At 37.7% G+C, this 26,444-nt stretch overlaps 1 protein-coding gene across 1 annotated transcript in view; it reads left to right on the forward strand.

Moving 5' to 3' along the window:
- Positions 1 to 26,444, forward strand: part of LOC135206710 (tyrosine-protein phosphatase non-receptor type 9-like) — a 224,650-nt gene that overhangs the window by 97,376 nt on the left and 100,830 nt on the right. Inside the window, exon 4 of the mRNA XM_064238160.1 lies at positions 23,786 to 23,860. Coding sequence (XP_064094230.1) covers positions 23,786 to 23,860 — 75 coding nt within the window. The remainder of the gene's footprint in view (positions 1 to 23,785; positions 23,861 to 26,444) is intronic.

Below are 26,444 nucleotides of genomic sequence, written 5' to 3' on the forward strand. Positions count from 1 at the left end.
TTCCTTATTTGATTATATTTATCTGTGAGAAGTTGGTTGAATGATAATGCCTGAAAGAAAATTTGGAAATAATTATAATTATTTCATATAAATAAACTTTGTTGAATAAGTGTAGGAATTAATAAGAACGAGGAAAGAAGAAAGCTTTGTACGCAGATGAAATCCCATTATTTAAATGCTTTGGTTATTTTTAGGGAAACCAGAAAAGTCTAGATATGAAATAGCTTTAGCAGGGATATCAACGTTATTGCTGGAGATTCCTCCCGTTTGTTCTCTCTTTGTTCTTTTGTTTTGAAAACTTTTGTATGTCACCTTCAACATTTATTTATTTTGGTACTTAGCGCTTTCGTTGTTCTTTTTCTCTGTGTCTCTTATTTTTCCGTTATGTTTATTCGTTCGCCTCTGTTATCGCCGTGTAGTACAGTAAAACGCTAAAATTTCATCCTAGTTCGTGGTACGTGAAGTAAAATTTTTTTATTGAAGTCTCGGGCTGAATAATACCAGCAGACAAGAGCCAAAAAGAGTAGTATATCAATGATCACACTTCCTTTGAAGAAGAGAGTCGTCTTATTTGTGATAGGAAGAATATCCGCTCACAGCTATCTAACGCCAAACCACTACACATGTTTTCAATGAAATTAGAGCATGTAGAGGATATCCTTTGGTGAGTGATAAAGAAATGCCAGTTTCACACGAACGATCTTAACATCTGGAAACTTTCAAACTCGATCTGACTCATCAGATTGAGGAGAATTTCCTTCTTATACTAAAGGAATGATTTTGTTTCAGCCTCCAGAGTTTATTTACAAAGCTTATACTTTATTATTGATTATTTGTTTAGTGGTATGAATATTGGCTGTTACTTATAACGTTCTTGTTGCTTTCTAAACTCCTCAATTTGGCTACCTTTCCGCTGGTTTCATAGTCAGTTTGCTATGTTTTTAGCGAGCGAGTGTGTCCATTTTGTGAGAGTGAAAGGGGAAAATTCCCATTCTGTTTTTCACGCTTGATGTATGTCGGCTGCTTTTGTGTTTTTGTCCTGGAGATCTTTCGTCGTTTACATTTTTTTTTTTTCATAACATTTCGCGCGAAGGCCGTCCTGACTGACAGGTGACCAAGGCCGGTTCTGAATTAAAAATAAATGGGGCTGGGTTGGAGGTGGGGGAGGGGGGAGGGGGGTAGGGGGGGTAGGGATGGACAGGAGAAAAGGGAGTCACAAGTGAGATATAAGCAGCAGAGGTAAATATCAAAAGCGGCTAAAGGGTTCGAAAGGGAAGCGGACTGAAAATAGGGGGGAAGTATACAAAGCAAGGGCAAAAATGTGAAGAGAAAATTATGAAAGACAACCATTTATGCATTAGCGAATATTTTTATTTTTGTTTTATGCCCTTTGAATAAAAATGAATCTCTTAAAGGGGGAAATTGAATGAATCTTTCATTTTCTTGCATTTTTTGCCTACTGTTTGTTTCCCTGTGCATCAGAATTAATTATTTACGGGAGAAATTTAGGTAGTTTAGTTTTTTCACCGTTGCAACGCCAGGTTATAGTCTGCGTAAATCAATCCGTCTCTCATAAACCCGTCGGCATGTCGATTTGGGTTGGATCAATCAGAGTCGTTTCATGAGGATTGTAATTACCAAGGAGGTAATTACTGCAATTGCCTGCCTCTCTCTCTCTCTCTCTCATACCAACCTTTATTATTAACATTTCATTTAGTGAATAAGCTGAGAATTTCTCTCTCTCTCTCTCTCTCTCTCTCTCTCTCTCTCTCTCTCTCTCTCTCTCTCTCTCATACCAACCTTTATTATTAACATTGCATATAGTGAATAAGCTGAGAATTTCTCTCTCTCTCTCTCTCTCTCTCTCTCTCTCTCTCGTTTATTATTAACATATTGCCTAGTGAATACAGTGAGAAAAATAGCAGGAAAGCAGTCAGCGACACATAAGGGGTAACCATCGCGGATGGGTGTCAGGGACCCTGTCAGTTGGGAATCCAAATAATCCTTTATCAGTCAGATATCCAGGGGTGATCAGCGGCCAATCAGAATTCCAGACTCAAATGGCAAAATCGATACTTGTCTGTTGGCCCTTTGACAAAGCCTCTATTATCAAGTTGAATATTACATATTGTACGAAAAGTCCCAAGTTACGAGCCGGGGTAGGGAAATTGCTTTCAAACTCTATAGTTGTCAGCTAATAGTGGATGGTATGGTCTCCCCCATATTACAAATGGAAATGTTGCAAATGGAACGGCCAGAGGGAGCTTTCCCAAGTATACCATCACGAATCTAAGAAATTATATATTCATGGGTTATATGCAGACATGGTTCGGGAAGGCGCAATTTCAAATGAATCGTCATATGCCTAAAAATCGGAAGATATCTTTTGATTTTCTATTTACCCTAAACCTAGACACGAAATTATTTTTCTCTTGGTCTCTAACGCTTTATGGCACGTCTGTCCTTTTCTGGAATAAAGCCTCCTTTTCCCAAGGGTTAAATAAAAAATTATGGTACGCCTGTCCTTTTCTAAGATATAGTTTTTTTTTATCCAAGTATCGAATCAAAGAAGTCCGTCTTGTTATTGACTTTGCTTGTACCAATTCTCTAGTCTCGAGCTTCACTGAAGTAAGTTTGTCTTTGTTCTATTGACATTTGTATTGTCTTAATTGTAAAGGCACTGTTATGACCACTGTTCCATTGAACCTAGGAACCGCTTTTCCTTTTCCACTTGGGATGTTTAAAAAAAAAAAAAAAAAACTGTCTGGCTTCAGTCTTCCACATGGAAATCCGTATTCCCTGGATCGCGCAGTTCTGTCACCATATCTGTTGCGTTGTTAAATTTTAGGCCTCTCACAACTGAGGTTAAAGGGCTTCAGTGGCGTGGTTGGTTTGGTGTTTGCTTCTCACCTCGGTGGTCGCGGGTTCGATTCTTGGCCATTCCATTGAGGAGTGAGAGATGTGTATTTCTGGTGATAGAAGTGCACTCTCGACGTGGTTCGGAAGTCACGTAAAGCCGTTGGTCCCGTTGCTGAATAACCACTGGTTCCATGCAACGTAAAAGCACCATACAAACAAACAAACAAACAACTGAGGTTAAGCCTCTTCTTAATTCCTTCTCCCTGATTTAAGATTACAATCTGGCTGTAGTTCTCCCGTCCTGTCGTCATCTGTATGAAAAGATTTTAACATCCAAGTGAACCATTGTAACCCTGCGGAAATAGTTCCCGCGTCATCATTTCCGTTGATAGCCTTCGGTGTGGGGAATCGATTTCCCTCGTAGCCTTTCGCCTTTCACAGTTTAATTCAAAAACATATCCTGTGATAAATCGGACAGTTTTGTGGATTTCCCGACACAGAATGCAAATCAAACTCGATCTGACTTATCAAATATAATGTTAGTGAGGATACGACGTTTGAACCAGCGCTCATCGTTTTAGATAATATCGACCAGGGTAGAACAATCTCTCTCTCTCTCTCTCTCTCTCTCTCTCTCTCTCTCTCTCTCTCTCTCTCTCTCTCTCTCAGTATTGTTGAAACAACTCTGTCTCTCTTGTATTTTCGAAACGTGACTGTCTCTACAGTATTTTCGAAACATTCTCTCTCTCTCTCTCTCTCTCTCTCTCTCTCTCTCTCTCTCTCTCTCTCTCTCTCTGTATTTACGAACCAAGACCTTAGCAATAGCAACAGTAAATATATTAAGATTGAGGAATATAAATAACTAGTGCTACAACAGCTGGCTGTTCCCTTGGCTTTCGTCCTACCATAAACTGTCTCCGATCGCGGCAGTTTGTCAACACAGTCTTCGTTACTCATAAAATCCGAGAAGGCGACAGAACTCTCCATATACTATATATTTATGTACAAAAGAAAGAGGGATCCGTATGATCAGGTTTCTCTTGCTGGATTATAAAAAGTCGAGGAAACTTCTGCGATTCAACTGAATCTAGATCACGTTTGTCATTATGGCGCTTATTTATTACCTGTGATTGGTCATTCCTCGGAATTTGCATTGTTCCCAATCTCGTCTTATTTGTGTTCGTCATGACTGCTCTTGCTCGTTCTTTCCATGATTATCCCATATTTCAATATTATAGTCATCCAGACTAGTTCTGCTTGTAGTTTCACATGATAAATAACAGCCCTTGTATGTTAGTATTTTGAATGTATAAACTCTGGCTTAGGTGGTGTGTATGTAATGACTCTCTCTCTCTCTCTCTCTCTCTCTCTCTCTCTCTCTCTCTCTCTCTCTCTCTCAGGACGAGGAGGGCAGTGACTAAGTACGTAGTTGTTAATCGACTTTTGTTGGTTGTTGGTAGGAGAGAGAGAGAGAGAGAGAGAGAGAGAGAGAACTTCGATGTTCGTGTTCATTGCTCCGTTAGAATTTATGCCATCAAAACAAGGGTTCCTCGACGAGGTAATCCTCGCCCCCTCCTGAATGTCCTCATGGATAATATATTCTCTCTCTCTCTCTCTCTCTCTCTCTCTCTCTCTCTCTCTCATTAATTCAAGACCCAGTTTCCGACACTGGAATCCCGGTTTTCCATTTTATTGACTATCTGCGTCAGTCCTCTCTCCTGTGGAGCCGCAGACATCCTCCCGAGATGATGTTTATGAAGAGGGAGAAGGTGGTAAGGAAATGAAAGAGTTATGAGGAGATTCATGGGTGGGGTTGGGTTGGGTTGGGTTGGGGGGGGGTTGGGGGGGGGGGGGGGGGAAAGGAGAGGCGTTCGTTGGTTTTCTTAGCGGTTTATTTTTTTTTGGGGTTTTTTTTGGGGGGCGGGCGGGGGTGGGGGGGTTGGGGGTTGGAAGATTTTTGGGGGGTCTTGGCCTCGCTTTTTCGGGCACGACTCTTACGTGGAAGTTTTCAGATTAAGTGGTTGGAGCCACTTGGTTACGTGTTGATTTTTGATGTATACAAAATTAATATCTTTATTAATTTTCTCACACTACTTCGGTTATCAGTGAGAAGACGCGAATCAAGTATCTGGACGACTTAAAATTTTCGAGTGTCAGCACTGCTAACATACATATCTGAGGGTTGTCATTTAGATTTCCCTGTATTTATTATGTGTTCTCACACACACACACACACACACACACACACACACACACACACATACACATATATATATATATGTGTGTGTGTGTAAACTATATGTATGTATATATATAGATTATACGTGTGTGCGCGTGCGTGTATTGATTAATTTCATCATCGCTAATATTTTAAGTTCGTATTAATGTTGTATCGCTTACTTGAGCTTAGCTGTGCTGTATTCACAATACGGTTTGCATAATCCCTTAAACACAATGGCTTCCGGTCGAAAAGCATCTTATCTCCTCTGTTATAAAAATAAATACTTTGTGTTTATTGGTGGATGTAAATATCGCGAAGCCCTTCTGTTGTCAGAAAAAGTCTTGGAGAAATTTTTATTGTTTTATTTGTGTCGAGGTAATAAAATTAAGACATACTTTCGGGGAGAAAAGTAGAGCACAAGAGGAGAGAAAGGCCGCCGCAGAGACAGACAGAGAGGTTGCTCATTGTTTTAAACCGTTGGTATTATTTTCTTCTTAAGGAAATATTCCCTTTTGGATTTTGTCTTTTATTAACATCGTATGGTGTACTGGTCATTTAGCCACAATTATTTGTTTTGGCCTCACGTTGTGGTCTTCACGCGTTTCTGTGCCGGTCGGTGTTTCATGAACTGTTGGGAATGATGATGATTATACTAGAGTAAAAAAAATTTTTTTTTTTTTTTTTCATGAAGCGGTACCGTTTGTGCATGCTCAAGTGGCAAAGGGTACAGGTAGGAACCATACATATATGAATACAAATATTCTTATGCAACTTACTGGCACCGGCCAACGTTGGAACAGTTCATCACCAGATTATTATTATTATTATTATTATTATTATTATTATTATTATTATTATTATTATTATTATTATTATTACTGATTTAGAAAGGCAACCGGCAGTCACTCGTTACTCGGAGGAAGTTGTTTGTTGTTACCTTGAGACAAGACACTTTGTTCTTTTACATTAACAAAATATTCTTAATTACTCGTAATTACTCACAGGTGCTGCCTTAGAAAAAGATCCGAGGTTCTAAAGCTAGATATCGTACCCATCGTATCAGTCCCTTTAAATTGAACCAAGCGAAGCATTCTTCTGCGAGGTATGGTACGTACCCGGAAGATACTTACTGGTGTTGAGCTTCTATTTATTTATTTTTTATCCGTAGTCCGAACGGCAGTTTAATACATTAGTCGTTGTTGGGTAATGTGGAAGCTGGAATGGTGGTGGCGGCGGCAAGATTTTGCTTCGGAATTTTACTCATTTTACTTCTTAATTTGACCGTCCAGTTATCACACACACATACACACACACACACACACACACACACACACTTTGATGGGTTGTAGCCATTGTGTGAAGAACTTTGGATTAGCGACCTCAAACTCATCTCCCCTTTCCCTCCACCCCCCATGCATAAAAAATACTGAAAAATTTTGAAAACAGTCTCTAAAAAGTGTATTGGTAGTACACACATCTCTAAAAAGTGTATTGGTAGTACACACATCTCTTGTATGTGTGTGTATGTATGTATATATGCATATATATATGATATATATGTATGTGAATATCCTCACACTGTACAGACATGTTTTAGAAACATGAACAAGCGTTGATGGCATTGAATACTGATTTAAGGCTGTTGCTTTTCACACGCTTTGTCTTTACGTGGGGATGATCTTCGCACCATCTGGTGATGGTATAGAAACATTTTGATAACTGCTGGGAGATTGGTCCTTCGTATCCTCTCGAACAGTAGCAAGAGAACCTGAGTGACAAAGCTGTCTAGTGATTACGTTACATTTTGCTAAATAGTTTGACATTCCTAAGGAATTAATTTTGAAAAAAGTGTATATTTCGTATGTTTCTTTATGGAATGATAATACCAAGGTGGGCTTGACATTCGCCATGTGTATGAATTTTTTTTTTTCTGTAAATGCGTTCTTTAGTTTTCATAATGGGGAGTTATACAGTTTTTTTTTTTTTTTTTTTTTTTTTTTTTTTTTTTTTTTTTTACGAGATACCTTGACTTTGATTTTTAGACCTTGAATTAAATTTTTATTGACTTGATTGATATAATGAGCCCCAATTTTTAAATGAACTCATTGTCGAAATCACACATATACAAAGGATGATGAAGTTGACCAACAACGACATTATTCATTCTCTACTCAAATTTTCATTCAGCTTTAATTTCCTATACTCTTTGTGTGATAAGAGCCTCAAGTTATTTTTGGCCTTGACAAGCAGGTGGATTTATCGCCTCTGGTAGTACATATGCAGTGTAAACGAGGGATATCCTGCCGCTGTGTAGCTATGTTATGAGCAGAGTCTTGGATAATTGTCGAAAGCAACAGGTGGCTTAGCGATGATAGCATAACGGTTGTGGGTTGCGTTCCAAGAAGAGTTTGGGCTGCGGGAGGAATAAAGATTCTCTCTCTCTCTCTCTCTCTCTCTCTCTTCTCTCTCTCTCTCTCTCTCTCTCACAGCTGCGTCCTGCATCTCGCAAGTCGTATGTTTTAGAGAAGGCAGAACAAGACAGTAGCACTTGAACAGAGTAGTATATCTCTCATCCAATAATACATTACAGTATTAACATTATGCAGAACCTTGTGATCAGCGAATATAAAATGTCTTACTTCGTTGCCCCCACCCGTTTCTTTTTCCATATTATCTTTCTGATAACGTTCCCACCAACTTTTCTCCCTCCACGTCTATTATCCATTCCCCGCAAGTAGGCGACTCGCGCTTTCGTCCCACCGGAAGTGTATTTATGATTAACTGATGATTGTACTTTGATTGTACTTCAGAGTTTGGGAAGAAGCGATTTTAACGGGACTGATTTGTCTTTGATCAGCGCAAAGGGCTTTTTCCTCTTTGCTAACGTACGCCTTTGACAGTGTTCCTACTACTTGATGTTTGTGTTGACAGTGTTCCTACTACTTGATGTTTGTGTTGACAGTGTTCCTACTACTTGATGTTTGTGTTGACAGTGTTCCTACTACTTGATGTATGTGTTGACAGTGTTCCTACTACTTGATGTTTGTGTTGACAGTGTTCCTACTACTTGATGTTTGTGTTGAGTTGAGAGGAAAGAAGGGGATTTTGACATGATCCCATGGTATGACTGTGTGCGCGCGTGCATGTGTGTTCGGTTAATGTATATACAGCATACTACTCCGATGTCGGGTAAGAAACATACTGTTTCATGTAAACAGCTTCATTCGTGCTCGTGTGCCATGAAAACAATTATAGTTTGTTTTTGAGTTTTAATCTTAAAAAATCACAACGTATAGAATTGCTGTGTATAAGCTTAGGTATACAATACAGATTTGTACATATGTCTGCACAGACATTGGAACAAACAAATCTTGTTTACTGGGCCACATTTATAAATACGTATAGTGATGGATAAACTTTGATGTAAGTGCATATAGCACATAGGGCCATGTGGGAATTTTTTGACAATCAAGATATATTTTGCCAGATGTATTTCTGACCCTGTAGGTTTCTTTCTGTCAGCGTTTCTGTCGTTTCCGTCATCCTTGAATTCGAAAATCTTTTGTCTAGATTTTGAACAGAGAAAGCCCAGGAACTCTCTTGATTGTCCTATTTTTAGTACTTTTATTTTTCTGTTTACGGGCTGCTCTGGGAGCAAGAGCCCGTGCTGGCATAGTGTCAGTTAAATCTAAAACAACAATTTTTTTTTTGTCATTCAGCCATTGTCCCGTCTCTTAACACAGGTGCGGAATGAAGTACCTCAGGTCCGAACTTTCGAACGGTACTTAAGGTCTCTTTGTTGTAGACTATACCGCCCCGACTCCCTCTTATATTGACGTCATTTTTTTAAAGTTAAAGTAATCAAGTATCCAAATAAGTTATCTGTCAAGGCTAAGGAGTTACTGCGTTCGCAGTTGTGCCGAGGGGAAAAGGGTTGCGGATTCCCTTCGTGCTGGGGATGGCGGGAGAATTGTTTCTTCAGATCACTTACTTATCTTTCGGGAATGATGACAAGAGAGTGAGTCATGAGAGGAGGGTGTTAAGTGAGGATTCTCTCTCTCTCTCTCTCTCACATTATCCTTTCTCGGTAGATTTTTTATGGCTTCAGGCTGTGTATTTCGCTCATCCTCTTGGTGATTTCAGTTGTTCATGTGTTTACTTAATTCCAAAGTCAGGAATTAGTATTCCCTTTATGGCAAGTTTTTGCAGCCAAGCAATCGATGAATGACTTATTTTATCCTTAAGTTGGCCCATCATAATTATCATAAACATTATTATTGTGTTTATTTAACGTATTATTATTTAGAAAAAAAAAACTATTGAACTTATTGTTATTTTAACTTCTGAATATTTCCATAGGCTCAACAGGGGTTTGCAAAGATTTATAAGTGTATATATACAGATATATATATATATATATATATATATATATATATATATATATATATATATATATATATATATATATATATATATATATATATATATATATATATATATAGTAGTATGTATGTATGTTTATGATGCATATGGTTGTACACCTGTTTGATTAATATTTGTATACCTTCATTATTCCTATAAAAACGAAAGTACTGAAAGTGCAAAATAATTAAGATGTGGTAGTCAGGTATTTCCCGTTTTCTGAAAACGACGACTCGTTAATGTATCCGATTAAAGAGAGAGCGTCCAGGGGTGGAATGTTGCGTGTGCTTATTCATTTTGGTATTGACATGATGTGTTGAACTGATGTCTGTCAATTTTGGCCTTTCTGGTTACTCGTTATGCCGTGACCCTTGGCCTTTGGGGATTTAGATGTAGGATGTCGACCTCCCTCTAAACCCTCGTTTTGATGCATCAGTTGATCGTCACTGCAGATGATAAATACGAAGTCACGAAGTCACTTGCATTACGCGAAGAAGCTCGGACGATGGTTATGGCTTTCAAACACATGGTGACAGAATTTTAAAAATTTTCCCTTGGAATGTATAGCACATCCAATTTGACGTCAGATTTATATTCTCTCTCTCTCTCTCTCTCTCTCTCTCTCTCTCTCTCTCTCTCTCTCTCTCTCTCTCTCTCTCACAAAGTCTTTTATGTAATGTGGTTTGAAGCACTTGCTTGCACACTTTTCGTGGTCTCGTATCCCACGTGATTTCGGTTTTATTAATCACAAAGTTCGCCATTCTCATCTTCCTCTTCCATTTCCTCTTTTCCCATTAATTCCTTCCTCCGTGTGAAAAAAGGAAGAAGAAACTGGAGAGAGAGAAAGGAAGCGAAAAGGCCTATAGGGTTTTGGGCGTCCTATTTCCCCTCCTCGACGCAGTTCATCCGTGTGGTGGTTCCTTCAGAACTCATTTCCTCTTCCAACTTTTTCCCTCGAGGGGCGGGACCGTCGGTAGGTCGCCCACTTTTGCCTGGCTTTTAAATTCCTCGCCCTTCTGTGCGCTTGTTACTTCTACAGGCAAGTGATGTGTCTGCTTGTATTTCTTTGGGAAGAGGACGTAACGTCCGTCGTGCAGTGTATATCCTTCAGTGTGCGTTATATGACATTATGGTAAAACGTTGGAACTCGATTCTTCATGCAACAGGATCATACCCTGTTATTCGCTTTCTTTTGTGGTTGAAGTGTCTTCTTAACAAATTACTTGAATTTAAGGGTGGGTGTTCAGAATTCTCTCGACTTCAATCTAGATTGACACAAGGTTACGTTGTGTACACATTAAATTGTTTCGATAACTTACGGTTTCCATATTTACTGAGGGAAATATGCATCGCTATTAATAAGTCGTGTTTGTGTTCAAGATAGTTGCTATGTCGATATTCCAGAATGGTTTCCACCTCGGAAATGTGTCGTTTCTTCAAGGTATATCGCTTTCCTGCGTCCTTTGCGTCGATTTCTGTTGAATTGTTGTGATGGGTCGTCTTTGTCAGACGCACAAATATCTCTTGAGTATTGAACTGATCCTCTTACATTCTAAGGCCTTTGGAGTCGATAAGGAAGTGATGCCACTGCTTTTCTTAAAACGAAAACAGGAATTGGACATTCACATGAATAAGTGATAAAGCAAACGAGTCAGCGAATAAATAAATGACTAAACATCATTGCGTACATTTCATGTAATGCCCTGCAAAGATATTAGACAAGTAGGTTATCTTGTGATAACCTACATTTAAAACTCTCTCTCTCTCTCTCTCTCTCTCTCTCTCTCTCTCTCTCTCTCTCTCTCTCAGAATCTAGGGTGGGGAGAAAAAGGGACGAAGGAAAACGTCGCAAGGGCTCATTGCTCAATCAAAATATATAACATTAAAACGGGAGGACCTCTACGAGGTACCAATCCTCAACGCACAGTGGGGGTGAAACCCTCTCTCTCTCTCTCTCTCTCTCTCTCTCTCTCTCTCTCTCTCTCTCTCTCTCTCTCTCTCTCTCGATAAGCAGCAGTTATACTGTAAGAAGGTGAACCAGGATGCTAATAGAAAAAGATACGGATTTTATTTTATTTCATTTTTAGAACAAAAGTAGTGATTCTTCTCTCTCTCTCTCTCTCTCTCTCTCTCTCTCTCTCTCTCTCTCTCTCTCTCGATAAGCAGCAGTTATACTGTAAGAAGGTGAACCAGGATGCTAATAGAAAAAGATACGGATTTTATTTTATTTCATTTTTAAAACAAAAGTAGTGATTCTCTCTCTCTCTCTCTCTCTCTCTCTCTCTCTCTCTCTCTCTCTCTCTTCTCGATCTCCTCTTTCTTTCTCGGCATAATCTTCTTCTCTCTCGCTCCTCTCTCTCCATAAGCAGCAGTTATACTGTAAGAAGGAAGGTGAACCAGGATGCTAATAGAAAAAGATACGGATTTTATTTTATTTCATTTTTAGAACAAAACTAGTGATTACCTCTCTCTCTCTCTCTCTCTATCTCTCTCTCTCTCTCTCTCTCTCTCTCTCTCTTTTGATAAGCAACAGTTATACTGTAAGAAGGTGAACCAGGACGCTAATAGAAAAAGATACGGATTTTATTTTATTTTATTTTTAGAACAAAATTAGTGATTACCTCTCTCCTCTCTCTCTCTCTCTCTCTCTCTCTCTCTCTCTCTCTCTCTCTCTCTCCTGATAAGCAACAGTTACACAGTAACAAGGTAAACAAGATGCTGATTTTATTAGATCTAGGCCAAAGCTAATGATGCTCATCTAAAAATGTTTGTAATTTTCGTTTGGAAAAAAAAACTTAGAACTTATACAAAAGTTGAGGAGTTGAATATTTAATTTCGAGAACTTTATCTTCTGTGAGGTGTCAGAGCGTCGGTTTTAGAACAGGAGTGTTATCATGATGCCGTGTCTTATGGTGATGGGATTTGGGAATTCTGGCGCGAGAATTTTACGCTCTCTTTATCGTAACTGTCATTTTCAGTCTGATTTTCTTTGATTATCTTGTGTTTCTTAAAATTGAGAAGATACGGTCTAGTACCGTATCTTACCGAATTCCCATAGCATTTGGTAATTTTTCAACGAAGAACTTGTGCCCTTACCAGAATTTTAGATTTCTTTTAAAGTTCTGGTCTGTGTAAATTTAGAATATGCGTTATGAAGAACACTTTTGAATTTTGAATACTTGATATGGGATTTTGAATATGGTGTCTCTGAAATGGGAATCGCCCAATTAACACTAATGTCTTTTCTGAATGCTTAGCTTTTAGTCTTCTTCTTCCCAGCTCTAACCCATTTTTATATGGAATTCTTAGCTTTTAGTTCCGAGGAATGTGCAAGAGTGCATTGGCAGTGATGTCAGATTACTTGCAGTCAATGAGTCAATAATTGTGGTGGAATTCCCTGGTGACTGTGATGCCACATAACTTGATCCGTCGGTCAGCACATACTAGTAGGGCTTGTGTGGAATTTTTCCGCATGAAACGTCCAGTCGTGTCTATCGTCTTGAAAAGCTGCCGTCTTGGACGAGCGGATGTGGTTGATGACTCTCGGGCGCTGTCGAGGGGGAGAGTGAATGAATGAATGAATGAAAGAATGAGTGTTTGAATGAAAGGATAGTGGTTTCTGGAGGAGTGAATTGCGGTTGCGGACGGAGAGGGAGGAGAGAGAGAGAGAGGAGAGAGGAAGAGAGAGAGAAGAGAGAGAGAGAAGTGGGGGGGGCGGTTGTAGTTATCAGTAAGCGCCGACCGGAAATGTGGCATCCGGCACCCTGTTGGTTTCGCTCCGAGTGTGTTAAATTAGAGAGAGAGAGAGAGAGAGAGAGAGAGAGAGAGAGAGAGAGAGAAGAGAGAGAGAGAGAGTTGGGGGGAGGGGGGGGGGGGCTCAATTACTGGTTATCTTCATAGGACTTGGCTCTGTTATAATTTCGTTTATATTGTATTAATATATAATGTGTGTGTGTACTGTATAGTTATAAATATAGTATATATACAAACACTTATACAGTACATACACGCACACGTACGTACAGAGCCTACTAGCCGCAGCTGAGCGCCATGAAAAGGCCATGGGACAAGCAGCCTCATTTCTTAAAGACATTTGAGAACTGGAAGCTGTCACCCCTCTGGCGTCACTTCCTCCGGAGGGAAAAAACCGATTGGTAAAAAAAAAAAAAAAAAAAAAAAAAAAAAAAAAAAAAAAAAAAATGATGTTTAAGAAGCAAAGGCCGAAAGTGAATTTATCATACATTAACATACCCTTAATAGAAGTAGTAATTTTTTTTAAACGGGTTTTGGAGAGGTCACTAGACCGAAGCACCATAATCTCTAGAGAGAGAGAGAGAATGAATCTTTTTATAGTGGGAGAATCTCTTCTTCGAAGAATGCGTTTGATAAGACACCGTTGAACGGGAGTATTCTATCCCGTTTTAAACGAGGTTTTATTCACTCATGGATTATTTCCATATGTAAATTAGAGGTGTTTCGGATATCTGCATTTAATTTTTTTTTTCAAATCAGCATATGCATTGACAGTTTCTCAACATCCGCATCGACATGCGCATCCGCATTAGCATTGCAAACAACATCCGCATCCGCAGTTTGAGAATGTGGATATGCGGATACAACCCCCTGCTCGTTGTTCAGTAGTTCATACTCACACATTGTAGCTAAAAGTAGACTTTTCTTTCATTGCCAAATTTGGCTTTGTCGTTTGATTGTACAGAATACATGATACACAAATACACATTTCATACATATATGCTTTATAGGTAGATCTGTTATAACATATATAGCATAATTGTTTTAAAGCATATTTGTTTTAGTAATTTCATGTCATTTACATCATTTGTAATTATAAAGGCAGGATATTTCGGTTTTTAGGAATCTCTCTCTCTCTCTCTCTCTCTCTCTCTCTCTCTCTCTCTCTCTCTCTCATGCGAAGAATGAATTTGAGTTTTGATACCCTTATCATGAAATACCCTTGTGCCAAGGCAACCAAAACTTCATGTATATCTTGCTACTTTCAATTAGTACATGGAATATTCCTGATAACACATATATTTGAATTATATGGCCGAAAATCGTCTTTAACAACTAAATATATCTAAATTATTTAGATTTACAAAGTATCCGCATCCCGAAGGGTATGGTCATTTATATGAATGTTGGGGGATACGTCTGACGATAAACCATCCTTCAAGTGTTAAAGTTAAATGCAACTGATCACCGAAGTGGGGTAATTCACCAACGGTTGAATTCACCTGAGATACTTCTCACAGAATTGCCTGACGGAGGGCTTTCAAAACAAATGGCGCATGGCTTTTCACGTCCCTGGATGTGGCCTCTGTGTCCACACACGAGAGTGTTCGTCCACGATCTAACAAGATTGCTCGCCGCAGTCATTGACGAAATCGTCTTCATTCTCTGGTTGATTTTGTCTGGCCGTTAGGTTTGGTAAGGTTCCGTAAGGTTTCGCTGCACTTCGGACGCTTACCAATTTTTGCTCTTTTCATTGAAGTTAGACTTGGTATCACGTAGTAAATCTGGAATTGAAATGCGCTATTCCTGTTACCCACTGTAACTTCTTTCAAATGAGCCCCGTATTCATTGGAAGCTTGGAGTTCAAGTCAGTGGCCTCTGCGGGCTTGTTCCATATGAATAGGGTTCATCTGAATAGTAATAAGAAAAATTAGACGCATATTTAATGGTTCCCTGGACATGCAGCCAACCATATTACCTACCAGAGGGGGAGAAGTTCGTGCTAGTAAATAAATTTCTATATTGTTGGTAATTTTTCGGAATACAGCGCTGTTATTCGGTCATATTGAATCCTGCAAGTCATCACCAGCCTGTCAGGTGCATCTTCACCTTAAAAAAAATGGTTAGTGCTACTCTAGCTTTGCGGACCATCGGCAGGTGTTAGAATGCTTCTGTATACACGTTCATATCTGTTTGTTTTTGTTTGTATTTTTTTTCCACGATTTGACCGTATTTTTTGTTGAGCGTTTTCTTGCATTTCAGTGGATTATTGAAGCTTCCTGTATTTGGACCTTAGATTATTGTGAGTAGTGCGACTGCTATTCTCTTGGCATTATAGTTATTTCACTAATATATCTTAATGATCCAAGTTATTTTTCTATACTACAACAGTGACAACTACAGTACTACTGTGTATTTTATTTACATTGATATCAAATGTTGTAGGTGTAGATATCAGTATACAGTATACTGAAACCTGAGCACATTTTCAATAAGGGTTCTCCCTTTTGTGATCTACTGTAAGTTGTGCAATGTTCCAATTTAGGGATGTTGATCAATCGCCTCCCTTTCGTTTCTCGCGTTCCTGGTGCTATTTGACGTTTTTCTTTTGTCTCTGTCTGTCTGTCTGTCTGTCTGTCGTTCAAGATGGATTAAATTACACCTTCCCCGATTGAAGCGTCACCTTCAGAGTCTCCTGACGATCTGTGACGATTCTCAGAGTGACGCCATCAGCTTCTTCATTCTCATCACAGCCTCACACCTCCCACCTTCCCTTCCTTCATTCATCATCTCGATATGATGGTCCATTATTTCACACTCGGCTGACCGGCCCGTTAATCGAGAGAGAGAGAGAGAGAGATTGTGTGTGTGTGTGTGTGTGTGTTAGTTATCGCTCATTTCCCATCACGTGGTTTTATTCCTGCTATTATTGCTGTGATTATCAACGTCAGTTTTTTTTTTATAAATCCCATAGATGCAATAACTTAATAACGCCAGATATTTATGATTTAACTGCAAACGTATGAATTTATTTTGTATTTATTTTTTCAACTTTTTATCCAGAACTCCAGAGGTCATCAGTGGCTGCTGGATGAATGGACGTAATATATTCTGTCGGAATATTTATGTCTAGTTGTGTTGGTCATTCACTATTGATGTAGTTAACGTGACAAATACACTGTTAATGTATTTAACCTCTCTCTCTCTCTCTCTCTCTCTCTCTCTCTCTCTCTCTCTCTATCTCTCTCTCTCTCTCACATTGTTTATTGTCAATTAAATCGTATTCATGTTCCATTTGCAGTGAGATTCGTATCTCCCGTACGACTCGACCTGACGTCATTTCATTACCAGTGAATATAAGGTTATTATGACCTGCGGTGATTTTTGCGATAAAGATAATAACTGAGGTTACTTAAGGTAATTCTAATGAGATGAACCAAAAAAACCGTTCAATCCAAGAAAAAAATCTCCAAGGATAATTGGATTTTGAAATGAATAAATTTTTGGGCCTCCCAGAAAAGGCCTGACTCTTTGTCAAATCCTGTTTCTTGATCCACTTCACCCCCTAATTGAGGTTTACCTGCCCCTCATCGATCTCTCTCCGTCGAGGCCACGGCTGGCTGTGTTATCCCGAAGAAAGGATGGAGGAGGAGGGGAGGGAGGGTCAAAGAAGGGACCGTCTTCATACAAAGGGTCTTCCACAAAAAAACGCGCTCATTTACGAAACTGAAAAAGCTATCTGATAAAACAGAGCGCCACATCTTCATTTCTCTTCAAGTACGTACATGCATAATTTCATGTATACGCTACATACATGAAATTATATCATATATGTACCGAAGGGGAATTTTTTAATTGATAATAATTTCGTCCCCCCATGGGATCGAACCACCGTCAAGTGGACGGGGACGAAATCAGGACAGTCAGTGACGCTATCCAATCAGCCAACAGAGACGCTATAAGTTCATATCGAGGGTGATTTGTAAGGTCAGAACGATATGAACTTATAGCGTCTCTGTTGGCTGATTGGATAGCGTCACTGACTGTCCTGATTTCGTCCCCGTCCACTTGGACGGTGGTTCGATCCCATGGGGGGACGAACAAATTATTATCAATTAAAAAATTCCCCTTCGGTACATATATGAAATATCTATCATTTGGGAGGTAAAGTGAATTTAGATATTAAAGGACATTGTAGCTTGAAATATATATATATATATAATATATATATATATATATATATATATATACATATATATTATTAGTATGTATGTCTTTTTTTTTACATATACATTTATAAATGTATATATAAATACATAGATATAAGTATATATACATATGCACATATGTATATATGTTTTATATATATTGGTATGTACTTATATTTTCTCTTACTATGATTGATTTATATATATATATATATATATATATATATATATATATATATATATATATATATATATATATATATATATATAAATCAATCATAGCTAGAGAAAATAATTGGATAGGTATACTACTAACGGCAGTAAAAATTTTTTTTTTTATAGCGATGATGGCAATTTTACTGAGAGCAGTAATAACGTGTTAGATTTGGCCAAGGAGATGGCAGTGACCTTCTGACCACCGAAATTAGGCGACGCTGTGTCTGGACATTGTTTTGATATGTGACCCCCCAAAAATAACAAAAGCTGTTGACACGCAAACTTTGTTGAACACCAGCTTTACAGGACACGTGACTAACAGCCTTATCCAGCCAATTACTGTATGACTGCGTGGAAACGGAAAGGTGATATCATCTGGGCCTCTTGTAACGGGAATTTGCGAGGTGTGTGTTTAATACACACACACACATATATGTATGTGTATATATATATATATATATATATAGATATATATATATATATATATATATATATATATATATATATATTAGATGAAAATCAAATATAACTACATTACCATTAAAAAAAGAGAAAACCACTAACTTGAATGGTATTTTTTACTTTCATATTTTATGAAAATCTTGAAGTCAATTGTAAAGCTTTATCCGATATATAATTTCCTTAAACTTCTTTTAAGTCATTAAGTTCCCCGGAAGAGGCCTAATGGAAGGTGAGACTGTTTGGGTAATTAAGAAAACTGTATTAACCCTTCTCCTCTGGTTTCTCCTTCGTTTTCGTTGTGGAGTACATCGATATATGTATTAAGTATATAATTATGTATGTTGTATACATATTATATTGCTTACATACATGCATATAAATAATATATATATATATATATATATATATATATATATATATATAATATATATAGAAAGAAATTGAGTGTCTGATCCTTTTTTATGGTATGGTGGATTTTGATGTAAAATGTTTCGATAGACATTTTACTAGATGTCAGATTTAATTGCTAATCACATTTAATTATTTTATGTATACCTATTTTTAAGTATTGTACTTAATAACCACTTCGTTACCTCACTTCAACGTTTTAATCAAGTGTGAATTAGTTTCCATCTAATTTAATTTTTATTACGTTGGTCAATCACCTAGAGTTGTGAACGCCAGTTTCGGTAACCAGAAAATCAGATGTTCTGAATGAGGTTTCAAACATTCGCATCTTCGGTGGCTGTACTCAAACATTCACATCTTCATTGGCTGTACTGGCAAACAATTCACATATTTCATTGGCTGTACGCCATACATTCACCTCTTCATTGGCCTGTACTCATATTCATTCATCCATTTCATTTGGCTTGTACTTTCCCCCCCCAATTTTTAGACCATTCACCATCTTCATTGGCTGTACTCAAACATTCACATCTTCATTGGCTGTACTCAAACATTCACATCTTCATTGGCTGTACTCATACATTCACATCTTCATTGGCTGTACTCATACATTCACATCTTCGGTGGCTGTACTCATACATTCACATCTTCGGTGGCTGTACTCATACATTCACATCTTCGTGGCTTACTTCTACATTCCAATTCTTAGGTGGCTGGTACTCATACTTCACAAATCTTAGGTGGCGTACTCACCATTCACATCTTAGGTGGTGGCTTGTACTCACTTCCATCTTCAATTGTCTTGTCTCATCATTCACATCTTCGGTGGCTGTACTCAGCATTCACATTTCGGTTGGCTGTAATCATACATTCACATCTTCGGTGGCTGTTACTCCATAAACATTCACATCTTCATTGGCTGTACTCCCATACATTCCATCATTTCTTAGGTGGCTGTACTCATACATTCACATCTTCGGTGGCTGTACTCATACATTCACATCTTAGGTGGCTGTACTCATACATTCACATCTTCGGTGGCTGTACTCATACATTCACATCTTCGGTGGCTGTACTCATACATTCACATCTTCGGTGGCTGTACTCATACATTCACATCTTAGGTGGCTGTACTTCATAATTACATTCACATCTTCAGGTGGATGTACTCATACATTCACATCTTAGGTGGCTGTACTCATACATTCACATCTTCATTGGCTGTACTCCATACATTCCACCATCTGTTCGGTGGCTGTACTCATACATTCACATCTTCAGGTGGCTGGTACTCATAACATTCACATCTTCGGTTACTGTTACTATACATTTCCACATCTTAGGTGGCTGTACCTCATACATTCACCATCTTTCAGGTTGGCTTGTACCTCATACATTCACGTAGCTTAGGTTGGCTTGTACTCATACATTCACATCTTAGGTGGCTGTACTCATACATTCACATCTTCGGTGGCTGTACTCATACATTCACATCTTAGGTGGCTGTACTCAAACATTCACATCTTCATTGGCTGGTACTGCCCATACTTCACTCTTCGGTGCCTTAACTCAAACATTCACATCTTTGGTTGCTGTACTCATACATTCACATCTTCAGGTTGGCTGTAATCTAATACATTCACCCATCTTTTCATTGCGGCTGGTACTCATAACTTCACATCTTCATTGCTGTACTTCATACTTCCATCTTCATGGTGGCTGTACTCATAAACATTCACATCTTCATTGGCTTACACTCATACATTCAACAGCTTCGGTTGGCTGTAGGCTGTACTCAATCATTCACCCATCTTTGGTGGCTGTTTACTCATACATTCACATCTTAGGTGGCTGTACTCATACATTCACATCTTCATTGGCTGTACTCATACATTCACATCTTCATTGGCTGTACTCATACATTCACATCTTCATTGGCTGTACTCATACATTCACATCTTCATTGGCTGTACTCATACATTCACATCTTTCGGTGGCCTGTACTCATACATACTTCACATCTTTCATTGGCTTACTCACCAACATTCACATCTTCATTGGCTGTACTCATACATTCACATCTTCATTGGCTGTACTCATACATTCACATCTTCATTGGCTGTACTCATTACCATTCACTCCTTCTTGGCCTGTACTCATACATTCACATCTTCGGTGGCTGTACTCATACATTCACATCTTTGGTGGCTGTACTCATACATTCACATCTTCATTGGCTGTACTCATACATTCACATCTTCATTGGCTGTACTCATACATTCACATCTTCGGTGGCTGTACTCATACATTCACATCTTTGGTGGCTGTACTCATACATTCACATCTTCATTGGCTGTACTCATACATTCACATCTTCATTGGCTGTACTCATACATTCACATCTTCATTGGCTGTACTCAGACATTCACATCTTCGGTGGCTGTACTCAGACATTCACATCTTCGGTGGCTGAAAGTAAAGATCTCGCATGCCTAAGAATAGGTCTGGTTCTGTTGTCAGCGGACTGATGGATCCCTGTCTCTCTATTGTTAGGGAAAGCAGTCTCTTATTTTTCCGTGTGAGTTGTTGATAATGTCAAAGAGATGCTAGTGTGTGTCTGAGTTTTGTTATCTCTTTACGGCCACGGGGGAAGGTGAGGGGAAGGGAGCGGGGGGCCAGTTGGTAAAGAAGAGAGAAACTTTTACTTTCCTTTTTATGATTGTTAAGGTCAGTGCGTTTTGCACCGCGAGCATTTCATTCCCTCTTTGTTGCCGAAGGAGTGAATTCACTTTTGCCTGTGAGTAATCAATAACGACTTTTAATCTTTGTTTTTTAATTTTAATATACTAACGCGTAAACAGTAATATATATATAATATATATATATTATATATAATATATATAATTTATATATATATTGGTATTAATATGAATAAAGTGAACTAAATACATATATTTAATTATTATATGTCTAAGATATAATAATATATATATATATTTATATATATAATATATTATCATATATATATATATACATATATGATACATATATATATATATATATATATATATATATATATATATATATATAATATATATATATGTGTGTGTGTATGTATGTATATATATGTGTGTGTGTGAGAGAGGAGAGGAGAGAGAGAGAGAGAGAGATCAACCTGTTTCCTTAATAGCTAGTGTTGTACGGAGGAAAAAAAAACACACACAACGACCGCATTAATTAATACTTCATAACGGCGTCATTAACCTCTTCTTTCCACACACACTCACGTCGTTCTCTCAGCAGCCCCTTTTAGATCCTTTTCTCCTTATTGCTAATAAGACTTTTGAAGTAAGGAACTTTTTAAAATGTCTGTTGTACGCCATTCTCTCCACGGGCTCAAGCCCTTTCGCAACTGAAACGGGATTCTTCGTTTCACCTGCGCTAACTTTTGACCAATTTTTCTGTGTATCTCCCCGTTCGTATAGTTTCAATTCTCTTGCCATACATACTATGGAAACAGTTCAACAGCTTCAATTTTTCTCTTCATTCGTATTTGATAACTACAATTCATTTCCTTAAAAGAGAGTTGTCTGACAAGTCTCAAATGTTAGCTTCGTTATTTACTCGCTGTTATTATTATTTTTTGTTTGTTTTTTTAGTCTTTTGCATACACCTCACTACCTTAATTTGCTTTATCGTCTCTGCGAATTGCTGCTTCTCTCTTCCAAGCATCATCCGTGATTATCTAAGAACTCATGCGAATCATACGCTTCCTCTCTTCCACCACTCCCAGTGACATTCCTCTGGTTCCCATTCACCCCCATGGCCTTTCTCTTGCTCACATATGCTTCCCATCTTTCTCCTCCTGCAGGAATGACACTGCAGATATCACTTTTAAGGTTTTCTCGCGAACTGCAGCCCCGAAAACTAAGGAATTTTTAACCTTTCGCTGAGCATTAATTGCTTTATCCTGCAGGCAGAGAATGAAACGGTCACTTTGTCCAAGAAAGTGGTGAGGGAGAGAAAGCATAGTTGTGAATTCCAACGACTTTCTACGTGGAATTGTTCTTCCTGATTCAGAGCAGATATCGCACCATATTGTATTCTGTAACATTACACATGAGGTATCGGTGAATGCATTGAGTGCTGGCATTTTGCAGGCAGATTTTAATGTGTTCAGTTACTGAAACCAATTGGTGTACTGAAATAGTTTGTAACTACCAAAGTTTACATCGATTGTTTCATTGTAGTCAGAATTGTTTTCATACCCTTCACATCCTTCACTAAGACAAAGTGAAATCAGTATTGGAACTTACATTTGTATAACGTTGATCATAGGAAGTGTGGTACGCAGTGATAGATTCAGGATTTGAGGTGCTAGACTTAACAATCAATGTATCTTAGAGATGACTTGTCCTAACTGTCATCATGGTATGGGTTTTAGACTCTTCAGAGATCCAGGTGACACACGAGACCCTTTTCAGTGATGGATATCTGCCCAGGATCCTACAGGATCCATGGATTAGCCCAAGGTTTGGAGGTCTCGAAGCCTCCAGACCTTACATAGATATGCCAGCATGGTGGTCGACCTAACAAAAGCGGCCTGTGGGACCAGCTGGTAGTTATTTCTGTGTACTTTAACTGGAGGGTAATTATCTCGATAGATAGTACCGTTAACGATTCTCTCTCTCTCTCTCTCTCTCTCTCTCTCTCACTGGATTTTTTTTTTAAGTCTCGAAGTAGGGGAGGAGAAACAGTTTGGCTCGTTTCCTAAAATCCTTTGTGCCTCAGTTGATCTAAGCAGTTAAATGTGCACCTGATTGTTACGTGTTTAGTGTGGGTCGCAGCCAGGGTGAAGGAGAGAAGACTGAATATTAGACTTGAGCGTTCATCGCTCTTTCAGAATCATTGCCATCAAATCTGGAGGGTCTCGAGACGAGTTTCATCCTCTCTCTCTCTCTCTCTCTCTCTCTCTCTCTCTCTCTCTCTCTCTCTCTCTCTCTCTCTCTCTCTCGTTGAATCGCTACGAAATTTTCCCTGTATACTTATGCAAAATAAACAGTTGTAATTTTTTATTGTATTTTTAGAATTATTTATACCAAAGGCTTTGTACTGCCAACCATTTTTCCAATTTTATAAAAATATTTTACACTTTTTGAAATGCATATTAGGTTAAGGCTTTGATATAAATGTTATCTTTGAAATTGACAATGTTATTCTTTTTTGTGAATTGCAGGTGAGTTACAGTAGTGTGCCGGACGCTGTTTCCCCACCTCCTCCTCCTCCTCCTCCTCCTCCTCCTCCCTCACAGGTAAACGGAAGATATTTCATTCATATTTTGTCGTTGGTGTCGTGATGTAGTAAAGAGTAGTCGATGGAAGGTTCATTCTGTTTCATTTAGTTTTTATGTTTTTTTGTTACTTTTTGCATGGACAATTACTACCAAAGCCAATGAAAAAACTTTTTGAACGAGGGAAATCGAAAAGAATCATATATACGGATATATATATATAACTATATATATATATAGATATATATTATGCTATATATATATATATATATATATATATATATATATATATATATATAATATATTTATATATTTCATATTTATTTTAATAATTTTTAATAATTATTCAGTAAAATTTCCGTAAATATTTCGTATTAGAAGTTTGAACACATTTTTTCCTCGGTAAAATATCTGATAATTTCTACCAGATTCGACATGTGTTTTAATGAGATATATTGAGATTGACTGTTGTTGCATTAAATGATTGTGGTAGATTTGCGTTAAGAGAAGTCGCTGATCTTGAAAAGGAGGGATGTTATATTTTTGTACTTTTCGTGATGCTGCATTGTTCAGAAAGTTTTGAAAGTGAGATTTAGGGTTTTAGTGCAGTATATGGAAACTGGTCTTATTTATTTTGAGTTTGTGCCAGAATGTGGAAGGTAGTTTTGTATTGGAAATACTCGTTCGTCCCTTTCATTATTCACTTATCGTTTCCATAACGTCAGAAATAAAAGCAGATTTTTTCCAAGGTTAGGCTGTTAAAACTTAATTATTTCAAATACAGTGCTTCCCAAATGTGGACGAAAATAGATAGAAAATTTCGTCCGGCCCTCAAGTATATCAGTGAAAAAAGTTACTGTTATAATTACCGAAACATTTTAAGTGTACCATAACGTCAAAAATTACAATAAACTCTTCGCTGCGCAGTGTTCTTCATAATCAGCAATAAACTACATCTAATTAGAAAGGATTTGTAAGGTGAAAAAAAGCCTTATATGTTTTGTACTTTGGGAGAAAATTGTAATTCAAAGTACGTATAATTACTTTTTTTATTGCGGCTCAACGCCACTATCCATTTTGACCTTGAATTTATTTTGATTTTAACAAATTGCGGTATAGGAAAAAAAAATCTTATTTGAAATTTACTTGTACATCGATTGATCAAAGGAAAAATAACAGTGTCATTTGTCTGCAAAGAATCCAGTAAAAGGCAATATATAACGTGGGTTTTCTCGGTGAGAAGAAAATGTATAAATTTATGGTACCTTTTAAATTTTAAGAGATTTTTGCATAGCAAGGAATATAAATATTTGTGTTCTAGTTTTAGCTTGGCCTCTCGACCTATTACTTTTATTTCAGTTTCTTAACATCCTGTCATGAAATGCGATTGCTCACCTGCAAAGTGACGCCAGTATGACTGGCATAGTATTATGAAAAATAATTGAATACTGTCTAAAGGGAAACATTAGTAACACAAGTGCGTTAAAAAAGATCTGATACATAATGGGTTTCATAAAGTAGGATTTCAGAATAAATAGTGCTTTTGGTTTCCACAGTAGTTATTCTGTATTAACATTGGCATTGTGTACAAACTTCGTTTATTTCTGCTTACTTTATAGTTGTTCGTAGTGTAGTAGATGTTTGCGTAGTTGTTTGTCGAGTATCAACTATTACTATATTTTTTAAATGTATACTTGGTAATTATTTAGTGTTTTATTAACTTACGGGCATAAGAAATGGTGACCATTACTGTGATGCAGCATTATTATCCGTGCATTGATTAGCGAGAAAAGCAACGGTTATAAAGAAAGGATATAAGTGACTATCAGCTATAACAGTTATGTTGTAAGAAATGTGAAATGTGACATTAGATGAAACAGAGTTGTAACGTGAATGATGGACTCTCTCTCTCTCTCTCTCTCTCTCGTTTCTCAATCGTCTCTCTCTCTCTCTGCTCTCTCTCTCTCTCTATCTTCTCTCTCTCTCTCTATATATATATATAATATAAAATATATATATATATATATATAATATATATATATATATATATTGTGTGTGTATGTATGTTTTATAATTTACTATGTGAATAGGAGTACGCATGTGTGTGTATATATTCGTATATTTTTTTATTTGGCGTAGTGATTGTTTGTGAGTTGATTATCTGTCTAGTCATTGTTAATAGTACGCACATATTTTCCTTATTAATATTGGAGGAAAGTCACTGCCAAGAAGCAGGCAAGAAAATGTTTGGATGCTTAGGAATACATAAAGAATTTCTAGGTAGACTTTTGTCATTAAAAAAAAAGAAATATAGGTACAGTATGAGAGAGAAGAGAAGGTCTCAGATCAGAATGTGTCATGTGCGTGTATCGTAATTATTATATGTTTTTATTTCGTTAAGTGACGCCGTTTCAATTTTTTTGAAATTTTATTTATTAATTTTTTTATTTACAACGACGCCTCACGAAAAATATAAGCCTGCCATAGGCCAAGAACAAGTTACCAGGACTTTATTTGTATGAAGCAAGTGGCTGTTTTATGTCTGAATGTTTTCTGAGTGTCACAGCGTTTATTTTTATTTCGTTTTTCCTCTTGGGTTTCGTTG

Source organism: Macrobrachium nipponense, chromosome 31 (genome assembly GCF_015104395.2).
Source record: "Macrobrachium nipponense isolate FS-2020 chromosome 31, ASM1510439v2, whole genome shotgun sequence".
Taxonomy (NCBI): domain Eukaryota; kingdom Metazoa; phylum Arthropoda; class Malacostraca; order Decapoda; family Palaemonidae; genus Macrobrachium; species Macrobrachium nipponense.